The 21,104-nt window shown below is 49.2% G+C and overlaps 1 protein-coding gene and 1 long non-coding RNA gene across 3 annotated transcripts in view; one reads left to right on the top strand and one right to left on the bottom strand.

Annotated features, from left to right (window-relative positions):
* The window catches only part of TMEM132C (transmembrane protein 132C), a 290,751-nt gene extending 280,543 nt beyond the window's left edge, over nt 1–10,208 (bottom strand). The window contains exon 1 of the mRNA XM_082699860.1: nt 9,897–10,208. Coding sequence (XP_082555986.1) covers nt 9,897–9,981 — 85 coding nt within the window. The 5' untranslated portion in view covers nt 9,982–10,208. The remainder of the gene's footprint in view (nt 1–9,896) is intronic.
* Nucleotides 10,209–10,304: 96 nt separating this feature from the next.
* On the top strand, nt 10,305–20,578 carry LOC309848423. 2 transcript variants are annotated; one of them, XR_014303034.1, is made up of 5 exons: nt 10,305–10,555; nt 11,709–11,853; nt 14,282–14,405; nt 18,250–19,409; nt 19,971–20,578. It is a non-coding gene; the product is annotated as an uncharacterized lncRNA (long non-coding RNA). The 2 variants fall into 2 exon arrangements; XR_014303033.1 differs by lacking the exon at nt 14,282–14,405.
* The last annotated feature ends 526 nt before the right edge of the window (nt 20,579–21,104 follow it).

The following is a 21,104-nucleotide window of genomic DNA, read 5'->3' as shown; positions in this document are numbered from 1 at the left end:
TCCTGCTGTAGCTGAGAAAGTGAGCCCCCAGAACCAACAGTCCACCTCCCCGACAAAGCCACTGCTGGCGGACCCACAGTATGGATGGTGGGGGTGGGGTGTCCAAGGGCCACACCATGGCCAGGGAGAGGGCTGAGCAGGAGCAGAGGATGACAGACTCCCGCAAGAAAATGGCATTCTGTTGTCAGGACATCTGCACCACAGATGAAAATGCTGTTTCAAGACAAAATATAGAGTCTTCTCTTGGAGTCAAGTCATTGCTTACAATTAAAAAAAGGCAAAAGTAAAGAAAATGGTCACCCGAGGCTGTCTACTGACCCAAGAGATATACAAAAATTGAAGAAAAGAGCTCTCACTACTTAGAAAGCAGGAAAGAGGAAACAGAGCTGAAACAGAACAAATTGCCCCAAAATGGAGACTTCTGGATTTTTTTTTTTTTTTTCCTCATAAATGAGGATGCCACAGCAGGAATCCTTAGGGTTGCTCTCCATGGCTGACGCAGTAGAGGCTGGTGGCAGGCTTAGGAACCCAGCACAGAACCCCTTCAAGTCCTGGGTGGGTACCTCTCGGGGAGGACAAGGACCCCTAGTCTGTGAGGAGGGCCGCTGGGAGCCCGGTCCATGGCCAGCCTCATAGGGAAGTCTGTTGGAGGGAGGAGTCGATGAAAAATGGAGAGCCAAAGCAAACACAAAAGAAGAGGAGGCCACTCTGCATTGCAGATGCCTGGGGAAGTAGGCAGGCCATGAGGCCCTATGCTTGGCAGTGTGTGCCTACAGCTGGAACAACACAGTGACAGTCTGGAGGTCAGCTGCTCCTTGGACTCTGACTATACCTGGGGCAGGCAGCCGTGCAAATGACCTGTGGTTTCCTTCATGTCATTCATTTGGTTGCTTGGCTAGATTCTTGCCTGCCCTGTGTCTGTTCCCCTGTGTCTGATTCCACCCAGACTGCCTCTGGGCCGCCAGGCCCTCTGTACTCTCCGTCCTCATCACTTGGGTGGAGGTGATCTTGGGCTCCTAAGACCAGTGTATCCCAGGCTTCATCAATCCTCAGCTCCATGCTCTCTGGTCACAGTGACAGGTTTACAGTTGGGCCAGGAACCCCAGTGAGGGACATGAGATACACTCCATCAACTCTACAATCATTAGGGAAGTCACTTTCTTTTTGCTGGGTGTGCTGTGTCAACAGAAGGTAAAGCTGGGGCTTCTAGTGACAATGACAGCCACCAGAAAATGCAGCCAACACAGAGGGCACAGGAAAGAAGAGATGGGGAGAAGCAATGCCTAGTGGCACTGACTGACGCCTGGATCCAGCAGTGACTGAAGCCTACCCAGGCTTTTTAGTTACCCGACCAACTACATTTCCTCCTCCCACCTTTTTCAGTTTTTTTCTTTTCTTTTTTTTCATTGTGTGGCTTTCATACTATTTGCTTATTGCTGGGTTTTTCACCATTTCAATGAAGGGAGTCAATGACTAATAAAGTGAGTCCTTTGGTACATATTTGAAGACTACTTTCCCTCAGGCAAGTGGGGAAAACTTGCCCCAGGGTTTCAAACACAACCTCATTGTTTCCAATGGAGACAAAAACCTGTCCCCGGGTCACATCCTGTTTATGGTGTGAGGCTTGGGGACAGGTGGCTTCAAATCCTCACTAAACTGGAACCCCAAGGTAAGAGCAGAAATAGCCTTCAGTTCCCTGTGTGTGGTGGGGGTGGGGCTTACTGTTTTTCAAATTCCTTTGTTTATTTTGAGAATAAGAGGATCTTTTATTGCCTCCAGGAGCCACTGACGGACAACCATAGGCCAAACCCACATGTCTACGCATCAGGGAAACAGTGAGGAAACTGGGCAGAAAGCAGACATTATAATGAAAGGGCCAGAGAGGCGCCCCAAACAAGAAAGATGAAAAGTCACTGGCAGAGCTGGGTGAAAAAATTAACCTCGGAAAGATGAGACAGCTGTTCCAGTTCGTCCTGAGGGCTCTATGAACCCCGGGGAGGGGAGAAGGGCTGCCTCACGAGTATTAGGAAACTAAGCCCGAGGAGTTAGGTCTAAGCTGCGTGTAAGCATGAAGTACATCAAGGGATGTCTCAGGATATCAACCACCGCCAGCTCTCTGTTTAGGCTGATCATAAATGACGCCCTCGCACGTGGCCCAGACTTTCCTCTTCCCTGCTACTGTCAAGTCCACTGTGCGTCTTTGTCTTTCTTTTACGTGATGCTCCGTTATTAAAAAAAATATCCGTGTGTAGTTTCTATCGGGTCATATTGTGTGATTCTTTTCCATGGCTTTGATACGTAGGCATAGGAGAAGAGCTAGGAGTTAACTGAACTTCGATGGGCCTCATCTTACCGTGTGCCATAGGTAGAATGGAGGCCACCAAGAGACACGTCCACTTAGAACCTGTGAAGGTGACCTGATTTGGAAAACAGGTCCTTCTGGTGTCAGTCAGTCAAAGACCTAGGGATGACATCATCCCGGGCTGGGGCGGCAAGGTGCCCAAGTCAGTGACAGGTGACCTTCTAAGACGGAAGGGAAAAGGCAGGCAGAGAAAGCTTTGTGAGCCACCTGGAAGCTCCTCGAGACAAGGAAGCCAAAAGAAGGAGCCTCCCCCAGAGTCTTCAGAGGAGGCACCCACGTTTGACTTTTGACCTCTGGCTCCAGGATGGAGAGAGAAGAGGTTTCTGTTGTACGGAGCTGCCCCAGCTGTGGTCGTCTGTGAGGGCGGCCTCAGGACACTAACCCCTGCCTGTGCTCTTCATGCAACATTCTCGATAATCCTACAAAGTGGGTATTATTATTTCCACATAATAAAACCGAGGCTGCTGGGGACGTGGGTGGTACTGTCGGCTAGGGTGTCCGGCTCTCGATTTCACCTCAGGTCATGATCTCAGGGTCATGGGACTGAGGTTCTCTCTCCGGTTCCTTCTGCCCCTCCCACTTGTGCTCACACTCTCTCTTTCGGTTAAATAAATAAATCTTTTTGGGGCACCTGGGTGGTTCAGTGGGTTAAGCCTCTGCCTTTAGCTCAGGTCATGATCCCAGGGTCCTGGTATTGAGCCCCGCATCGGGCTCTCTGCTCGGCAGGGAGTCTGCTCCCCCACCCCCCACCCCGCCTGCTTCTCTGCCAACTTAGGATCTCTGTCAAATAAATACTTAAAATCTTTAAAGAAAAAAAATAAATCTTTTTTTTTTTAAAGACTTTATTTGACAGAGAGACAGTAAGAAAGGGAACACAGGCAGGGGGAGTGGGAGAGAGAGAAGCAGGCTTCCCGCTGAGCAGGGAGCCCGATGCGGGGCTTGATCCCAGGACCGCAGGATCATGACCTGAACCGAAGGCAGCTACTCAATGACTGAGCCCCGTAGGCACCCCAAATCTTAAAAATAAGTAAGCAAATAAATGAACCTGAGGCAGATGAACATTTGTTGATTCTGCATCCAAAACCCATCCCACCATCTTTTGTAGCAACTCTTCAGTTTTTCTCTGGGAGAAATGCCTTCTTCCCTTGAACACGAAATGGTAGAAATGCCCATCAGACTGCCTTAAACTTTTCTAGACAGAGAAGGGCCTAGGTAGACAACCTGTTCTGATTCCTGGATATAGTAGAAGCACCAGAAGAGCTTCTAAACAATAACGATGATCAACCTTGCCTCTCTGCCCACCTCTTCTGCCACTAGGGGAAGATCCTGCTTCAATCAGTTTGGGGCAGGGCCTGGGGGCGGGGTAGCATTTTTGAAAGCTTCCCAGGTGATTCTAGGGTTCAGGCAGGGTTCTGGGCTTCTTTGTCCCTGGAATCTAAAACATGAGCCTAGAGATAAAAACAAATAAAATGGTTGGCACACCCTGAAGCAAGGCATCAGTTGTAACAACAGACACTCTTGAACAGGCAACTTCTGAGCCCCAGGAAGCCTGGTCTCCTACCTTCAGAATCAGGAGCTCCAGATTCCCTGTTTTGCAGCTGGCCCTCCTACATTTCTGCAGCTAACAGAGGCTTCTGACCAATGCATCTATGGGATGGCAGAACGCAGGCTCAAATTTAAACTCCTGCTTCTCTGAAGCTAAGCCTCCCTAACTAATCCAGAAGTGAGAGCTCTGCACGTTGCTGACAAAGCGAAGGGTGCTGAGGAAGAAAGAAAAGGCATTTTATGTTAAGAAAACATGGAGGTTTTGAATGGCCTCAGCATCCCAGACATTTCCAAGTGTGAACCTAACACTCCTCTCCTACCACTTAATCAGTAAAAAAGAAATGTACACACTGCAGAAGACAAGGAATCAGTCACTCTGGGAGAGTATCTAGAACCATTGTCCTGGAAATTTTGCTAAATCAGACTTGGCCGCATTGCATTTCCCCATTGTTCTCTCCTTAAAGGCAGTTAACTTCTAAATCCCTGAGGTGTCTGAACACTTTTGTTCAGTTCAGCACACACACAGGAGAGAGAACAAGGTCTTGCCAAGAAAACTGTTTCAAGGGTACCAGAAGTACCCACCCAGAAACCAAGGCAAGCCAAGGAAATGTAGTTTTTATCCTTCCTTGAAATATATACCAAAAAATCCCTAATTAGAAATTCTCTTAGCCATATCTAGGGGGTAAGATGCATACACTTGAAAAGGATTATATGTGGGGTAAAGTATTAGAGATACAGGGTTTTAAGTTTCTTAACACAACAAAATAGCAGCATAACGTAATTTGAATGTAGGCTTTGATTAATTAAAGATGTATAATGTAAACCTGAGAGCACTAATATTTAAAGAGGTATAAACAGTGAACAAATATGGAGATACATGGTTTCATAAAACATATATCCAATATAAAAACATGCAGAAAAAGAAGAAAAAAAGGTAAAGAATAGGTATAATATAATGAAAACAAAGAGCAAGGTGGTAGATTTCCACACAGACATATCAATAATCACATTAAATATAAATGGTCGAAACATAATGGTTAAAAGACAGAGACTATTAGATTGAATAAACAGACAAAACCCAACTATATGCTGTCTTCAAACAATGCAGGAAGAAAAAGCTGACAGAATTTTCATGAAAAATCGACAAATGCAAAACTTAGTTGGAGATCTCAACACTCCTCTGAGTAACGGACAGAAGGAAAAAATAAAAAATCAGCAGGAATATGAAGTACCCCCACAGCACTGTAAGCATTTGAAGAATCCTTGTGACCTTGGGCTAGGCAAATACTCCTTCTACGTGACACCAAATTACTAAGAGAAAAATTAATACATCAAACTTCATTAAAACTAAATACCTTTGCTCTCCCAAAGACACAGACTGGGAGAAAATCTCTGGTTAAACATGTATCTGCTAAAGGACTCACATCCATACTATATAAAGTACACTCAAAGGTCAATAATGGGAAAATAACAACATATTTTTAAAAAGACAAAGATTTGAAAAAGACACTTTGCAGAAGATGACAGAAGATGGCAAAGAAACACAAAAAAAGAATGTTCAACATCATTAGTCCTAGGGTGAAAACTAAAATCTCAAAGAAATACCACTGCCCACCTATGAAAATGGTTAAAATCAAAGAAAAAAAGGGGGTAACCAGTAAGCAGTGCTGGAGATAATAATCAGCTGGAACTCTTACAACTTGCTGGTAGGAATGCAAAATGTCAGTAGGTGTGAAAAGAGTTTTCAGTCTGATAAAGTGAGGCACACAGTTTCCATATCACCTAGCAATCCCAGCTCTCAGCATTTACCCAAAGGAATTAAAAATCTGTGTCCACATGAAAACGTGTTTATGAATAGTTAGAGTGACATTTCTCCTAATTACCAAAAGCTAGAAGTAGTCCAAATGTCCCTCAGCTAGGAAACGAATGAATAAGTGTGACACAGTCATTTGATAGAATGTCATGCCTCATTAAAAAGGAATAATCTGCTGCATTGTATATAGGTGAATATTTATTAAAAGCGTTGTGATAAGCAAAAGGTAGCAGATTCAAAAGCTGCACACCTCAGGATCCCATTTTTATGGAATTAGGAAAAATCAAAACTACAAGGACCGGAGAAGGGTCAGGGGTTGCCAGGGGCCATGGGGAGGCTACCCGGAGGCCCAGGAGAATTTTGGGGAGTGATTGAAATGTTCTCCACCTTAATCGTGGTGGTGTTTGCATGACTACGTGCATTTGTCAAAACATACAATTGTACTCCAAAGGGTGAATTTTACTGTATGCAAATTATATCTTAATAAATCTGACTTTTAAACAAAGTAGACTGCTATAAAAAAATTCTATCAATCAGACTCCCCATTTATTCCATTAATTCAGTAATACTCCCTTTCACTCCAATTAATATACCAAAGGCTCATTTTTATTAACCTTGCTTCTCATGACTATGGATGTATGAAATATCTAATACATGCAGAGGTTTTGTTTTAACCTCTGTTCATGGAGGTGCTAGCTGCTAATATAATTGAGAGTTCTGAGTTCTCTGCCTGACGCCAGCCACTCTTGTCAGTAAGCTAACAGTGAGCAGCCAAATGAAGAAGAGCCAGAGGCCCAAGTGGCTAGGGGGGCCCAGCAAGGAGGGAAAGACAGGTGAATAAACACCTCCCCCCGGGAGGGACTCCCACATTCAGCTTTGGTGCTGTGTAGTTATATGAAAAGATGTGCTCAAGGTTGAAAGAGAACCTACACTCTTAAGGGGAGTTGGAAATCCTGCTTTCTATTTGAATTCTCCCCATTTGGGGGAGCTTAATCACTTAGAAAAAAGAAAAACCAGATGGGCAAAACAGTGTCTGTCTGCGTCTGCAGGTTATGAAGCTCGCAAGGACAAGTCAAGTGCTTGGGTATAGAGGAAAGAATTAAGACAAGCCCAGAGTCGGGTGGTTTAACAGAATGGCTTCTAAGAAATTGAAATCAGTTATTTCTAGGAAACTTCAATGCAGCACAGAGTGTTAGCTTGAGGGACAGGCACGGACATAAGGCACACTGTGTCTACCGAGTGTGCGTATGTGATCTAAGTGTAGGAAGGACACATTCTCCAGCATCATCCTGAATGCTGTGTCATCTCTCCACCCAGACTACCTTCCACTCATGAAACCTGCCAAACTCTTTCTCAGAAACTCAGCATCCCAAAAGGTTTGCTTGTTTGGTCTTAATGTACGTGGTGGCCAATGCTGATCTCAAGAAAAGTGAGGCTGTGTGGGGGGTCTTAACCGCCTTCACGTACTTATACAGTTGGTGCAGAATGACCAATGTGCGTGATGATGGGTATGGCCACGCCCAGCTTGGGATGTTACACAATAGAGGTATACAAGCCTATGCTTCTAGCTAGCTAGCTATTCAAAGATCTCCATAATTCTGAATCTTGAAGCATATCTGCCCCCAAAGGCTTCAGAATAGGTTGTGGTCCTGTGTGACCTTCCCAGGGGTCCCGTATGTGACCAACGACCATTAGAACATGCTGATAGCCTCTCAGCCCACCCAGACCCTCCCACCGCTCCGTATGGGGTCAATACCTCAACCTCTAACTGAAGGACACTTCACCTCACCTACCCAAGCCTTAAATCTTGGGTCTTAAATCTTAAATCTTTCAATGCCCTGGCTATTTATAGAACCTCCCAGGAACAATGACTCCACTCCAACCCTTCCAGAATCGCAGAGCCTTAAATCCAACAGTTGAGAATAAACATACAATTGGTACTAAAAATTGATCAGCGGTTTTGAGGATTCTAGAAATCAGCACTTAAATCCTTGGGCAGGAAGAGTCAGAGATGGATTTTTTTTTTCCTTTTTTTAAAAGACAGCACAAATTTAAATGAGGGTCAGGAAACTTTCCTCTCTATAAGAAATCTCACGGCGCACACATTTTCTTGGAAGAATCAGAGGAGAAATGCAGTGCTGTTATTGGTCCTGGGAAACAATGAAAGACATTTGGCAGAGGATGAATTAGGGACCACGGGCCCCCAGACCACAGTCGGGAAATTGTCAAGCCAAGGCCAGGAGAGGAAACTCAAGGTTGCCCTAAGCCAGGAAAGGGGGGGCTTTGGGGGTAGGGGTGGGACATCTCCATGCCCACAATCTTCATCACCCCAACCTTGCTGTGTAAATAGCATCTTTAAAACAAAATTCCCAGTTCCACTTTCCAACCAAATTGCTGCCCCTGGTCTCTTCTAGGTGGACATTTGTAATGGCTACTCCTAAATTACAGCTAAAATCCTCTAGATAGGTAAAAAAAAAGGAATTTAATTAAGAGAAGCCCACAACTTACTTTAAAAAGGACATTCCACATTCAGAGTTCTGGGCTAAGTAAATCCTCCCCAGGTGGGGGGAGGGAAACCTGATCCGGGACTCTCACCCCTTGCCCGGTTTAAAATGGCACCGCCTTCCTCTACAAAGCCCTTTCCATCCATCAAGTCTCTTTACCACCCATAAGTCCCTGGCAAGTATTTGGGGGAAAGGATTTTTCTTTTTTGAGTGGCCACTTTACATTTTGGGAAACTGAGTCTTGTAAACGCTAGAATGCAGAGCTAGCGGCCAAATTAAAGCTTCGGATACTGCATGTTTGCTCTTTCGGTCCGGTTCTAAACCAAAGTCGCCCCATTTCTACCAGCGCCGCGCGGGCTCGCGCGCGCGCGCGCGCGCGCACACACACACACACACACACACACACACACACTCTGCTGTCTACCTGGGGCTCTCCGGAGAGAGAACACTATTTCAAACAGCGATTTTCGCCCAGCTGGTGTGCCTGAGAACCTACAGCCTTAGGGAAAACGGATTTCTCTGGGATTTCAGGCGCTGCATAAGGACTTTAAAAAAAGCAAATGCTACTTTTTAACCTCAATTGGTAACTTGTCTCTCTCTACGCATTTGTAGCCCAGCCCGCAGAGCTTCGGGCAGGAGACAGCCGGGATTCTCGGCGGGCTACACTTGCCTGGGCCCGAGCCGCGGCGCCGCGCGAAGGCGCACGGACGCCTGTGCCCCCGCGGTCTCACCCAGTGGACCTGGGAACCCCGACCCGAGCGGCGCGGGCGGCAGCGAAGCGTCTCTCTCATTTTCCGCCCCGGGCCGAGCAGCCGGGACTCCGCACCGCTGTGTGCGTGCCGCCCGCCCCGCCTGCCCGCGGCCCCGCCGGCGCCCAAGTCCCACCGAGCCCCGCAGGGCAGGGCGCTCCCCGGCCGGGACCCCGCTCCCAGCGCGGCTCGCGCGGGCGGCCCCCGCACACACACCCACGACCGCCTCAGCAGCAGCCGCCGCGACCCTCCGCGAGCCCTCTGCGCGGCGGGCTTCCGCTCGCTGCAGCCTCGCCAGCCTCGGGCAGGGTCGCGGTCGTCCCCATTGCCGAGATGAGGAGACTGAGGCGCTCGGCCTCCCGGGACCGCGCTGCCGGGAAGCCCGGGGCCAGGGCCGCCACCGCGCCCACCAGGTACACCCGACCGCCCCTGGGCTCCGGCGGGGCCCCCGCGAGCTGCGCTGTGAGCGCACGTTCCTCCTGCGGCCAAGGTCGCTTCTCGGGACCCCACGGCCGGATCTCCAGTCCCAGTCTGACTGACCCGCGCGGACTGGGGGCTCAAAGCTCGGAGGAAAGGGGGCAAAGAAGCCGGTCCCCCCACTCCACACTGGGACTGCTGGGGCTGGGTTCGGTCCGCACAGAACTCGGGCGTGGGGGACACAGTCTCCCCCCCAGCCACGCCCCCCCACCCCTGGAAAGCACCCCGAATCCGGAGGTGTCGGACCAGCCGAATCTGCCCAGCGCCTACGTCCTCCCGGCTAAGGAAGGGCCTCTCGGCGCCCCGCACTCGGGCGCTCCTGGCGGGACCGGCGGCCTCCCCCAGGTTCCCGCGACACCCCCGCCTTCCGGCTCCCCCCCAGCCCGGCTCATCCCGACCCGGGAACTTCCCGAGCGCCGGCGAGACAGACGCCCGCCCTGCCTTACCTTTGCCCAGCAGCGCTCCCAGCACCAGGCTCAGCGCCCCGCACAGCGGCGCCACCGGCCCGGGGGCCGCGCCCTCGGAGCGCATCCTGCGTCCCGGCAGCTCAGGCCGCTCTCCGCCCGCCTGGGGCGCAGCGCCGGCCCGCGGTCCCCGCCGGCTGTCCCATGCCCCGGGGCGACCCCCGGCTGCGAGTCGGCCGGCCCGGCTGCAGATCCGGTGGTCTCGCCTGCCCCCGCCGTGGCGCCGCGGCGGTTCGGGATCCCGCGGCAGCGCGCGCTCCGGCCAGGACAACTTTTCTCCAGCCGCCGCCGCAGCCGCCGCCCGCCCCGCCCCGCCCCCCGGGTCCGCCCACCCCGGCCCGCCCCCGGCCCCGCCCCCGGCCCCGCCCCGGGCCAGAGCAGAGCGGGGAGAGCTGGGAGGGGCGCGGGTGCGGGATCCCTGGGGGCGGAGGAGGTTGGGGAGCGGGGAAAGCGGGGTGCGGGCCGCACCCGGGGTCCGCTCCGTCGGTTTGCGGCCTCCCGCCCCCGCGCCCTGCGGCTCGCGCCCCGGAGACTTCTGCGCAGGGACCCGCGGCTCAAGATGGAGCTGGACCCTTCCCCTCGCCACCCTCCCGCGGCCGCGGCGGGGCGAGTGGGAGTCCCTCCCCGCTCTTCAATTTCAGGTCGCCCCCCGATTTTTTGTCTTGAGAGCTGGGGCCATCTGGAATTGAAGGTCCCGAGCATCAGCTGCGGAAAGCTCTGGACGGATCATTCGGTGGGGAAAGCAGCGCGCGGAGCAGCCTACCGAGGGGCGCGGGTGGAGGGAAGCGTGTGCGCATCTGTGCGTGTCTGTGTGTGCAGCAGAGGCTCGCAGCGGCATCTCGCGGGGTGGGGACCGGAACGCGGCGGTGGAGAAAAGGTTCATTTTCCACCGCGGATCCTTTTATATTATCAGGGCTCGGCCCCACTCCCCATGTGTTTTTACTAACTCTTGAGGGAGGAAATACACCCTCCCCCAGCCAGACCTGCTTCTGCAACAACTAGTAACCTGCAGTTCGGGCCAGAAAGATGTGCACGCGCCGCGCCACCCCACTTCGCGACGCTGCCAGACCTGCCCTCCTTCCTCGCGGGGGCGCCAGCCGCTCGCCTGGGCGGTTACTGACGCTCCGGCCTCACGGGGGTGGGGGGAGGCCTGAACAATCCGAAGGCGGGACCCCAACTCCCTCTCCTGCCTGTGAGTGAGAGGTGATGCACCGGGAGCCCAGAAGCTTCCCTGGGAGGCCCAGCCCACCCCAGGCACGCCAGACGCTCCCCTGGGGTTGGCGTCTGGGCTCCTGGAAGGCTGGGTCCACTGGTCCAGCTCTCACCAGAGCCGCAAAGCCTCGGGGGAAAGGCAGCCAGGCCACTTCTCAAGGGAGGCCTGCCTGGGTGGCAGAGATTTTCAGGTTTTCAGTGGATTATGCTGATAATTGCCCAATTCTTCAGTTGATTCAGCTAGTGTAGACACACCTCGGGAAGCGGTCGTAAAGGAGACTTGGGCTCCTAAAATGGAAAACCTATTTCCTTCTCATTTTTATTTGTTAGCCTAAAGTCACTGGAGAAGAAATATTTTTCATTTACATGTTTCTATCGTTAGTGAGAAATGCGACATATCTGTTATTCCTGAGGGAGGGGTTCAGATCGGCTTCATCCGCCCCTCACCCCGTCAGATGATGGAAACAAAAAGCCCCTAGTGATGCCCCCCCATGCCCCTGCCCTTCCCCTTGGTAAGTTTATAATTCGCAACCCACCCTCTCTCCCCCATGCATACACATAATTTCTTTCCTTTTGGCACAGAATACTGCTTTCCACTGCAAAGCCAAAGGCAGATGGTGGTCTGGGACTCCACGGTGCAAATCATCAAGAAGCAAAAAACTGAAGGAACCACAGAAATATGCAGAAGAGGTAAAGATGAGAAGAAAAACAAGACGTCCTTGGCCAGGTAAACCTGCTTCACGTTACCCTCAGGTGTTCTGAATCTCGGCAGCTCCCTCAGACTGATTGTCCAAGTGTGGGTGGCAAAAGCCTCCCTCCTGCTCCTTCAGGGGTGGACACAAGGAGACTCAGGTAATGGGTGCTTCTTTTCTGCAAATCTGTTTAGGATCCCATTTAATCTATCCGGTGACCTTCTAGGTATCAAACATGTGTGCAAAACCAAATAGTAGGGAGGATGTGGTCGAATTATCTTTTAAGGAAAATTCCCCCAAATGGAGGTGAGAACTTAAGAGATTCATGGGCTAACAGTTTCCTGTGTTTATTTTTTTTTTTAAGGCATGTATTATTTAACCCCCAAATCATTAATTCCTTAACTTAAATTACTTCCAGATGCTTTTCTGAATTTCATAACAAACATCAGAGACCACTAATCCCCTCAAAGGCTTTTTCGAAACTCCCCACGGGCTGTGGGCACATGGAGACAATTAACATGATTTATAGGACACAAGAGCTATTGGAAAGAGGAAACCCGCTGCCTCCACATGCGCCTGAGTTCCTAAGTCAAAGAGATGACTTCAGACTATGTGGTTGTTCGTGCCTACATTCCAAAATTTTAATACCGTTGTAAAATGAGGGATGGAGCTCGCAAAGTTAGCTCACGAGATGTGTTTCTCGTGAGGTGTGCCTCTGGGCAGGGCCTATAGGCATATATTACCAAGGACAAGGAAAATAAAGGCTATGTGTTGGCCTGACAAGACAGCTATAGCTGTCTTGCAGATGTAATGTCAAGTCCTTGGTGTTAGAAGAAGGAAGGAAGGAAGGAAGGAAGGAAGGAAGAAGGAAGACGTGTGTTTAGCAATCTGGGCTGGCATTTTTCTCAATGTGTATAGACCTCATCCCATTTAAGCTTTCCCGAGCCCTAACGGGAGAACTGTCACTGTTCTTTGACATTTCCTTCATACGCTCAGCAAATATTTCTCTATTGGTCACCATTTGTCGGGCCCAGATATGGGGTTCTAGCATTGAACAAAACAGATGGAAGTCCTACACTCACGGATCTCACATTCCAGGAGACAGACTCTAAAGAAAGCCATCCTACAAGACAGCAGGTTCCGGGAGAAGAGCTTTTCAGGCTGAGGCACCCAAAGTGCAAAGGCCAGGAGGTGGAAGAGCCAAGGGTCCCAGTGGCAGAGGAAGCCTGGCGTTCATTAGGTCGGCTGGAGGCCGGCAGGAGCGCTGGGGGCTGGCATTGGAAGCATTGGAAGGTGGGCACGGAGGCCTGCCCTGGAGGCGGAGACCCATGAATGCTGCTGGCTGCTGGTGGAGGCAAAGAGTCTGCGGATGGATGGTGGGGCCATGGGAGAGCATCAGTAGTCCGGGGTTTTGGCCCAAGCCACTGGGTGCCAAATATACCCTTCAGGGAGGAAGGAAAAGAGCAGGAGTGAGCAGTCTTGGGGGTACATTAGCACAGAAGGATGCTGAGGCTCCGATGGGAGTTGAAGCTGGGTGCTAGAAGATGGCAGTGGTGGCGATCAAGGTGAGCCTCCACCTGCTCCAGAAGTGGCACAGTTCATAGCCCCCAGCTCTGAGTTAATATTGGCTTTGACCTTGGTAAGATCCACAAGCTTTAGGTTCTCTCTTCTTCTGGCAAACTCCAGGAGCTCCGCCGGGCTCACATGGAACAAGGTGGGGAAGTAGAATGGAGAAACAGAGTGTCCTTCCTTCCTTCCTACCGCCACACCTACCACGCCTGGATCAAGAGTCCAGCCTCGTGGCGTGCAGTAAGAAAGGAAGCACCGAGGCAACCCTGGGGGCCATTCACCGTCCACTCTTGCTCACTCACATGCATATTTGCTGATGTCTATCTGCAACCTCCCTCAGCCGGTGGCAGCTCTGTGGGGGAGGTCTGGCCTGCTCAGCCCTGTGTTCCTAGCCCCGCCACAAATGTGTGCATAAAGATGAAGCCCGTCACCCGTCCAGGGAGTAGCTATCCTGAAGCTACAGATTACTAGCCCCGCCTTCCCAACCAGAAAGCTGAGCTCCACACATTTTTACCTTGAGCTCACTTGGCCAGGAGTAGTGCAACAGTGATGATCCCAGTAATGGCAGTAACATGTATTAGATGCTTGCTAATTGCCAAACAACTCTGTTCACAGCCGACGGATATATACCTTATTAGCCCATTGTACAGACAAGGAAGCTGATGTCCAGGTGGTTATGTGGCTTGTTCAGGGTCATCCAGCTGGGATGTGGTCAAACAGGGTTGAATGGGGGCCATCTGTGACCACTCACTACCTTTACCTGTTCGAGGTGCATGCTTATGTCCGCCCATTCTCTGCACGAGGTGTCTTGGTAACTTGTGTTAGGTCTCACTTGCTAGACCTTTCTATTTTGAACAAACACCGAAAAATTATTCCTTTGTCATTTCCACTTAGCCTAACAGACAAGCTCCCCAGTGTCTTGTGCTGCTCTGGCATCTTTGCCTGAACCTGGCCTCTGTGGAGATTAATTTCCTCTGGCAGGAACACAGGCTCAGCTACCCCAGCTAAAAGGCGAGATGTAAGTGACGTTTGGCCTGTGAGGATGGCTTTTTAAATTAATTATTTTTATTAACATATAACGTATTATTTGCCCCAGGGGTACCGGTCTGTGAATCGTTAGGCTTATGTACTTCACAGCACTTGTGAAGATGATTTTTAAGACTGATGCTCAAATGGCCACACTGACGCTTGTCCTGTCAGATGACCTGCAGGCTTGTTAGCCTCTTGGTACCTGCTGCCTTCCCAGGCTTTCGGTAAAGACCCACAGGGCAGATTTTCTGCCCATCACCTTTCTACTCAGAGATCAAGGTCAGCAAATGGTCCTTTTAGTATAGGAGCTGAGTAATAATGCTTCAGATTAAGTGATAAATGAAGTAAGCACACCGACATCACCTTAACGGCATTTGTTTCCTGATCATCATCATCACCATCACCACCACCATCATCATCACTGTCATCATCGTGTCCACCATAACCATCATCACTGCCATCATCATGTCCACCATAACCATCATCACCATCTCCACCATAACCATCATCACTGCCATCATCATGTCCACCATAACCATCCTCACCATCTCCACCACCATCATCATCACTGCCATCATCATGTCCACCATAACCATCATCACCATCTCCACCATCATCATCATCACTGCCATCATCATGTCCACCATAACCATCATCACCATCTCCACCATCATCATCATCACTGCCATCATCATGTCCACCATAACCATCATCACCATCTCTACCATCATCATCATCATCATTGCCACCATCTCCACCATAAGCCTCACCATCGCCACAATCATCGCCATCCACCATCATGACCATCACCACCATCACCATTACCATCATCATCACCATCATTGCCATCATCGTCATTGTTGACATTATGACTACCATCACCATTACCACCACAGTCACTGTCTTCATCTCGAACACTTACAGACTCCTTATTTCGTGCTAGGCACTATTTTAAATACTGTGACAAGTTTTTGACTCATTTACTACTTGAACTCATTTAATCCTCACAATGATCTTATGACGTTAATATTGTCATTAACCCCATTTACCAACAAATCGAGAAACAGAGTTTAGGCAACTTGTTCAATATCACTGAGCTAGTAGTTGGCAGCCCTGGGATTTGAATCCAATTAGTCTGGCTGGGGAATCCCTGTAAACAATTGTCAGACCTTCCTGTGCTTACACAGCACCTTGGGAACTTGTCAAAACGTTGATTCTAATTCAGTAGATCAGGATGAGGGGCTGGGGGAGGGGGCTTGCGACACTTTTCCTAACAAGCCTGCAAGTCATCTTGAGGCTCTGCGTCAGGGGACCAGCTTTTGGGGAGCAATTCCCTAAATCATTACTCCATTATACTCCCTACCTAATCATCCAAAGTCATTATTCCAACTATTTTTATCTGAAAATGTCACTGAAGGGAAACTCTCACTTGGGTCTCAATAAGAAGTCGGCATGCGCATACTCAGTGCATTGCATCATTCCAGAAGAAGCATGAGGTTGGACAGTTTATCACAGAGTCAGCTAAGGACAGTTGCTTAATACACATCTCACTGAACTCTGTATTCAGATAGGATGGACGTGGGGACAGGCTTTGGTCAAAGTGGCCCCTGTTCTATCACTTGGGTCCCTGAATGACCTCAGTGAGCAGAGTTCCCTGCCAACCAGCAGTGGTCACCAAAACATTGAGTGATACATGGGTGTTCACTGTTTTAAGCCATTGGCATTTTGGGCCAGTTTGATGTTGTACCATAACATCGCCCAACCTCACTGAGACACCCAACATTCAATGCCACACTTCACTAGCTCAGCAGTGCCCTTGTTCCTTGTGGATTATCAGATCTTGGTACAGGAGGAAAACAATCTCCATATTTCATCCATCTTTGATCCTATGAGTAATTGTTGAGTGACTACTATGGGTGGGAACTGGGCTAGGACCCTGCCCTCAGAGAGTGTACCAGGGGAGACAATACACAAACACAGATGTCTTGAGGGACCATCAGAAAACAGGCACAAATGAAATGTTACAAGAGCCCGAGATGAGGAGTTCTCATTGCCTACTTATCTTACATCTACACGGATTTGCTTCTGTTCCCTACACGTGCTCTGCTCATTCTCCCTTCAGAGACTTCATACTTGATGTTTTCTCCCCCCTGAGAGCCCCTGAATAACTTCCCTCTCCTTTTAGATGTCCCACCTCAGCCAGGTCTTTCTCCACATGGCCACTCACCTTGAACCCAGAGAGGAACCAGAATGTGCCTGGCCCGAATTTGTTGAACACGTTCCAAGCCATAGCTTTGAGGGAGTGATGTTCTATCACTGGCTTTAGGGATGATGAGAGATGAAGTGTGGGGGATGGGTGGGAAGCCTGGCCGGCTCTGTCTGGAAGATGTGTGGCCCTTGACCTCAAGGTTGTGAGTTCGAGCCCTTTGTTGGGTGTAGAGATTACTTGAAAATAAAATCTTTAAAAAAAAAAAAAGTGTGGAGATGGGCAAGACAGGAGATCAGAGTCTTTGTGGAAGGAAGAACAGGACAGGAACACAGGACAGCCCATAAACAGGTATAGAAATAGTCCCTTCCATTCAGTCCCCTCACTGCTGGCCAGAAGAAACAGACTGAGTCCGTTCCAAAGTCATTGGCCCTGAGATGTGACGGGTCTAGCCATTCCACTGACTGCATCCTCTCCAACCCTAAGTCTTTGGTTTGGTTTTGTTTTTCAATTTTATAGTCATTACTTGGTAGGAAGTAAACATTGAATTGTTAATAGGGAATAATTCATTTCAAACTCAACCAACCACTGTGAGATGCAACCCAGCATGTAAGCGGCGATATTACTCTTCCTTTTAAAGCCCCTCCCGGCCGGCCGCCCGTGATCCGCATCTTAAGCCAAGGATTCATGACCTTCCTGGCTGCCTTCAGCCCCCTCTCCCAGGTTCCGACTGTCCGGGTACCTTCAGAAGCTGTGCAGCTAGACCCACTGCATTGTTCTTGACTCCCCTTAAAAGTCTCTGATGGCCTGTTAAAAAAAGATTGAGCTTCGAATGGAAAACTGCCAAAATTGTGTTGTTTTGACAGTTGGAACAATGCAGTGCCAATTCGGTGAATTTATGGGAGGCATAGCTCTGCTCCCTCCCCAGGTGCCGGCTTCAGATGGTTCTAGAGTCAGCAGTGCCCCCTGGTGGCGCTGAGAGGCATTTTTCTGCAGGCCCAGTGGAAAAAGGAGAAATGCTCCAAATTTGGGGGGCTGAGCAAAGAGGCAGACGGATCATTAGTGCCATTAAGCCCAGCAGCGTTTCACACAAAGGGATGTCTTTCTTCTCAAGAGACCCCTACTGCTCACTACAGTTTCCTTGCCTCTGACTTTGAATACAAGGTGGGATGCTTCCCTGCCCACCATCTGTAGGACCTCAGGAGCCCATGCTTCCCCACATAGCCATTGTCCTCACAGAGTTCAGGCACCTGGCATTTGGTCTTTGTCAAGCGCTCAAGAGATGAAAGGTTGTGCCAGGCAGAACCAGGAATGAGGCTGGCCAGGGGACGGAGTGGGACCCTCTCCCTGTACGACTGCTGCAGAAGGCGATACCAAAATCATGTAGGTGGCCCTTGTATTTGCTGATGGAGTTCTGGGGCCATGATTCATCAAGGTGGGACTAGGGGAGCTCAACCACTATAAACAAGGAACTTAGTTCAGGAAAGAGACCTTATATAATTGTGGGAGAAGCTAGGTGAAGAAAAATCCAGAAGGGGGAGTCGGAGGATAAGCAAAAGTCAGTAACCAGTGTTCCTAAGTGCTGATGTGATGATTCAGGGAGAGCTGAGTTATCTGCCTGCTTCAGGGGGATGGATTGGACCTTACGGAAGGACCAGAGAGGCAAGAGTGTCCAGCTTCCAGAGCAAGACAATTCAGGGGGAACTCATCGAAGAGGCAATGGAGGAGTTTAGCCTCAGCTGTGGTGGGTAAGTAAATGTCTACTTGATAGACAGTCATACAGCTTACAGCTCCAGATTCTAAGTAAAATAAAACACAAAACCAAAACAGAAGCATGAACAAATGACCCAAACAAACTTCCGGGAGGCTCTGAAGAGTGAAGGGAGGCAAGGAGGCAGATTCCAGAAGGAAGCCAACAATTGGAAGAAGGAAAAGGAGTGAAAAAAACTGCCTGTTTCTGTGGCTCTTCCCCTTAAGGTCACTGTCACTGCTGCTTAGGAACAATGGATTCTCCTGTAGAAACCAATCCTTGTGAGCTGAAGAACCAGAGGACAGAGTCTGGAACAATCACAGTCACTGAAAGTAGAGAGGAGGGTCTAACAACAGACAAGACCAGAGAAGAGCATCCCCAAATTCGGGGTATCCCTTCTGCCCACATTTTTGGAAGACTGATGGACCACATAGGCATGGGGAGTAAAAGAACTGAACTAATTTAAGCTGAAGCCCAGGACGTAGCTTTCTAACTGGACCAAGTTGCTTGCCAGCCAAACCTAAAAAGTTAACACTTTTCAGAGGAATGTAACAGAACCCAGAATCGCCACAGAATTCAGAATTCTCGCAGCATCTTCTTGCAGAAGATAATCCATAATTATTTGACATCCAGAAGTCAGGAACATGTGGAAACAGAGCCTAAAACCTTCTCCTTTGGCCACCCTGATGATTTTTCTTAGTGCTCATTCCTGTGTTAGATAACTATGTTTGAAGGATTTACAGTAGCTCCTGTTTCTTGCTCTGTTCCTTGGCTAAAACAAGGCCAGCTAGTAGGTATTTTGAATTCCTATAACCAAGAGAAAGTGATCATAGGACCCAGAGGAGAAACTGCAGGGTGTATGCTTTCATATAGAGGGATACTACATGATTTTAAGGCTCGTAGAGGCAAGTGAACTTCAGTGAGAACCTTGCCTTTCCGTCTCTTCACTGTAAAGGATCTTCTTTCTTTCCTTTTCTCCATCTTCCCTCCTTCTCATCTCTGCTGAATGCGAGTACCAAGTGTTCATGGAGCCCTAGGTAAGTGACTTAACTGCTCAGCCTCTTTTTTTTTTTTTTTTTTTGCTTGCCAAAATAGAGAAAATTACACTTACCTTTCAAGTTGGTCTTGTTAGTGAGAGTGAGAACTCTTCTCAGTATGTTAAAGCAGAAGGAAACATTAATTAACTTTCACAAATGGAAAATTCAGGGATACAGGCAACTTCAGGTATGGCTGAATCCAGGGTCAATGAAAGAATCATATATCTAACTTATCTCTATCTGTTCATCTACTGACTTTGTTTCTATTTGTATGTTAGGATCACTTGTCCTAAAAATCACTTAGTGTCCCCGAGCCACAATTTGCTCATCTGTACCATAGAATATTAATAACATTATCACCATAGACTGGTAGTATGGATTATGACATTGTATGTGTGGCCCGTGTATAGTAAGTGGTCAAAATCTTATTAGTGGGGGCTTTGTCTTAATACTATAGTAGTGGGGGTAGCAATTATATTCCAGTAGAAGTGTGGACGTCAAGGTAAACATCTGTCTATTGCATCAATAACAAACATTCATGCAGCCTTTTTAATGATCCAGTGGAACTTAAAAGCTGCTAATGATGGGGGAAGAAAAAGAAGAACACTTTACCGGGAGAGCAGCTGAATGGCCCAGAGAAGGTGGGGAGACCCGCCTCAACTCTTGCCGTCGTGCCAGGATAGGGAAACCGAGAGATGCTTCTGGAAGTCTGGATGTGGACCCCAGAACTGGTCGGAAAAGATGCTCTGCACCTAAAGGAGGAAAGAGAAACCAGACTGCCCAGTGTCTTCCACAGAGTCAGAAGACAACACAGAGGCTCCTTAGCTCTGTCCCCCGCTCAAGGTAGGGAATAGAAGCTGTGCTCACCCCCAGGCCCACGTGGTGGCTTCTGTGAGCTTGAGCGACGAGAGCTCAGAGAAGCAGACCACAGAGTGATGGCTCCTGGGCTAACAGGTGTATGTCTCACCAGCTTGACCACGTCAGTAGAGAAGATCTCTCTCTCTCCTGGTTGCTGAAACCCCAGGCCCAAATAGGGCTGCTGTTAACAGAAGGAAAAAGAATCCCAGGTGAGCCAAATTGTCATCCAAAGTTTTCCTATGACAGTGGTGCCCGTATTTCTTGTTCTTTTTTTTTTGCAAATTAATAGATTTTAAATATTCAGCAAACTATAAGTTGCAATCAGTGGTGGCTATAATTTCATATAAGAAAGAATCTTCTGATTTTTAAAAGGCTGGGCAGGACAGAATGGAAGAAGAAGGCACAGGCTCGCAGAGGTGGGCAGGGGAGGGGAATGGTATCCCGCCACATGGTGTCTATGCCTTGTGTCTCCTCCTGCTCCGGTGGGAGCTCTCTCGGGCTCCGGGTGGAGATGGCAGTTTGCACAGCACTGCCTTTTGACAGGCTGCCCCTGAATGGCCAGCACCCAGGAGACCTGCAGGTGTCTTCTTTCATCTAGAGGCGTGCGGTGATATTTATCACAGTGCTACGGCAAGATTTCTCCATTAATAAACTGGGCAGCCTCCTGTGACTTGCAGGACAAGATGAAGGTGGTCACTCATGCATTCCTTTATTGCAAAAATGGTTATTAATCACTTCTCCTTCTGCATTTGTCAGGCCACTTGGTTGAAATTGGCAGAAACCCACAAAAATGGGGAAAAAAATTCTCCTACGTTATCAACCTTCGGAAGAGCCCTG

This window comes from Mustela nivalis, assembly GCF_964662115.1.
Source record: "Mustela nivalis genome assembly, chromosome: 14".
NCBI lineage: Eukaryota > Metazoa > Chordata > Mammalia > Carnivora > Mustelidae > Mustela > Mustela nivalis.
Note: the sequence above shows the minus strand (reverse complement) of the source record. Positions and strands in the feature narration are given on the sequence as shown.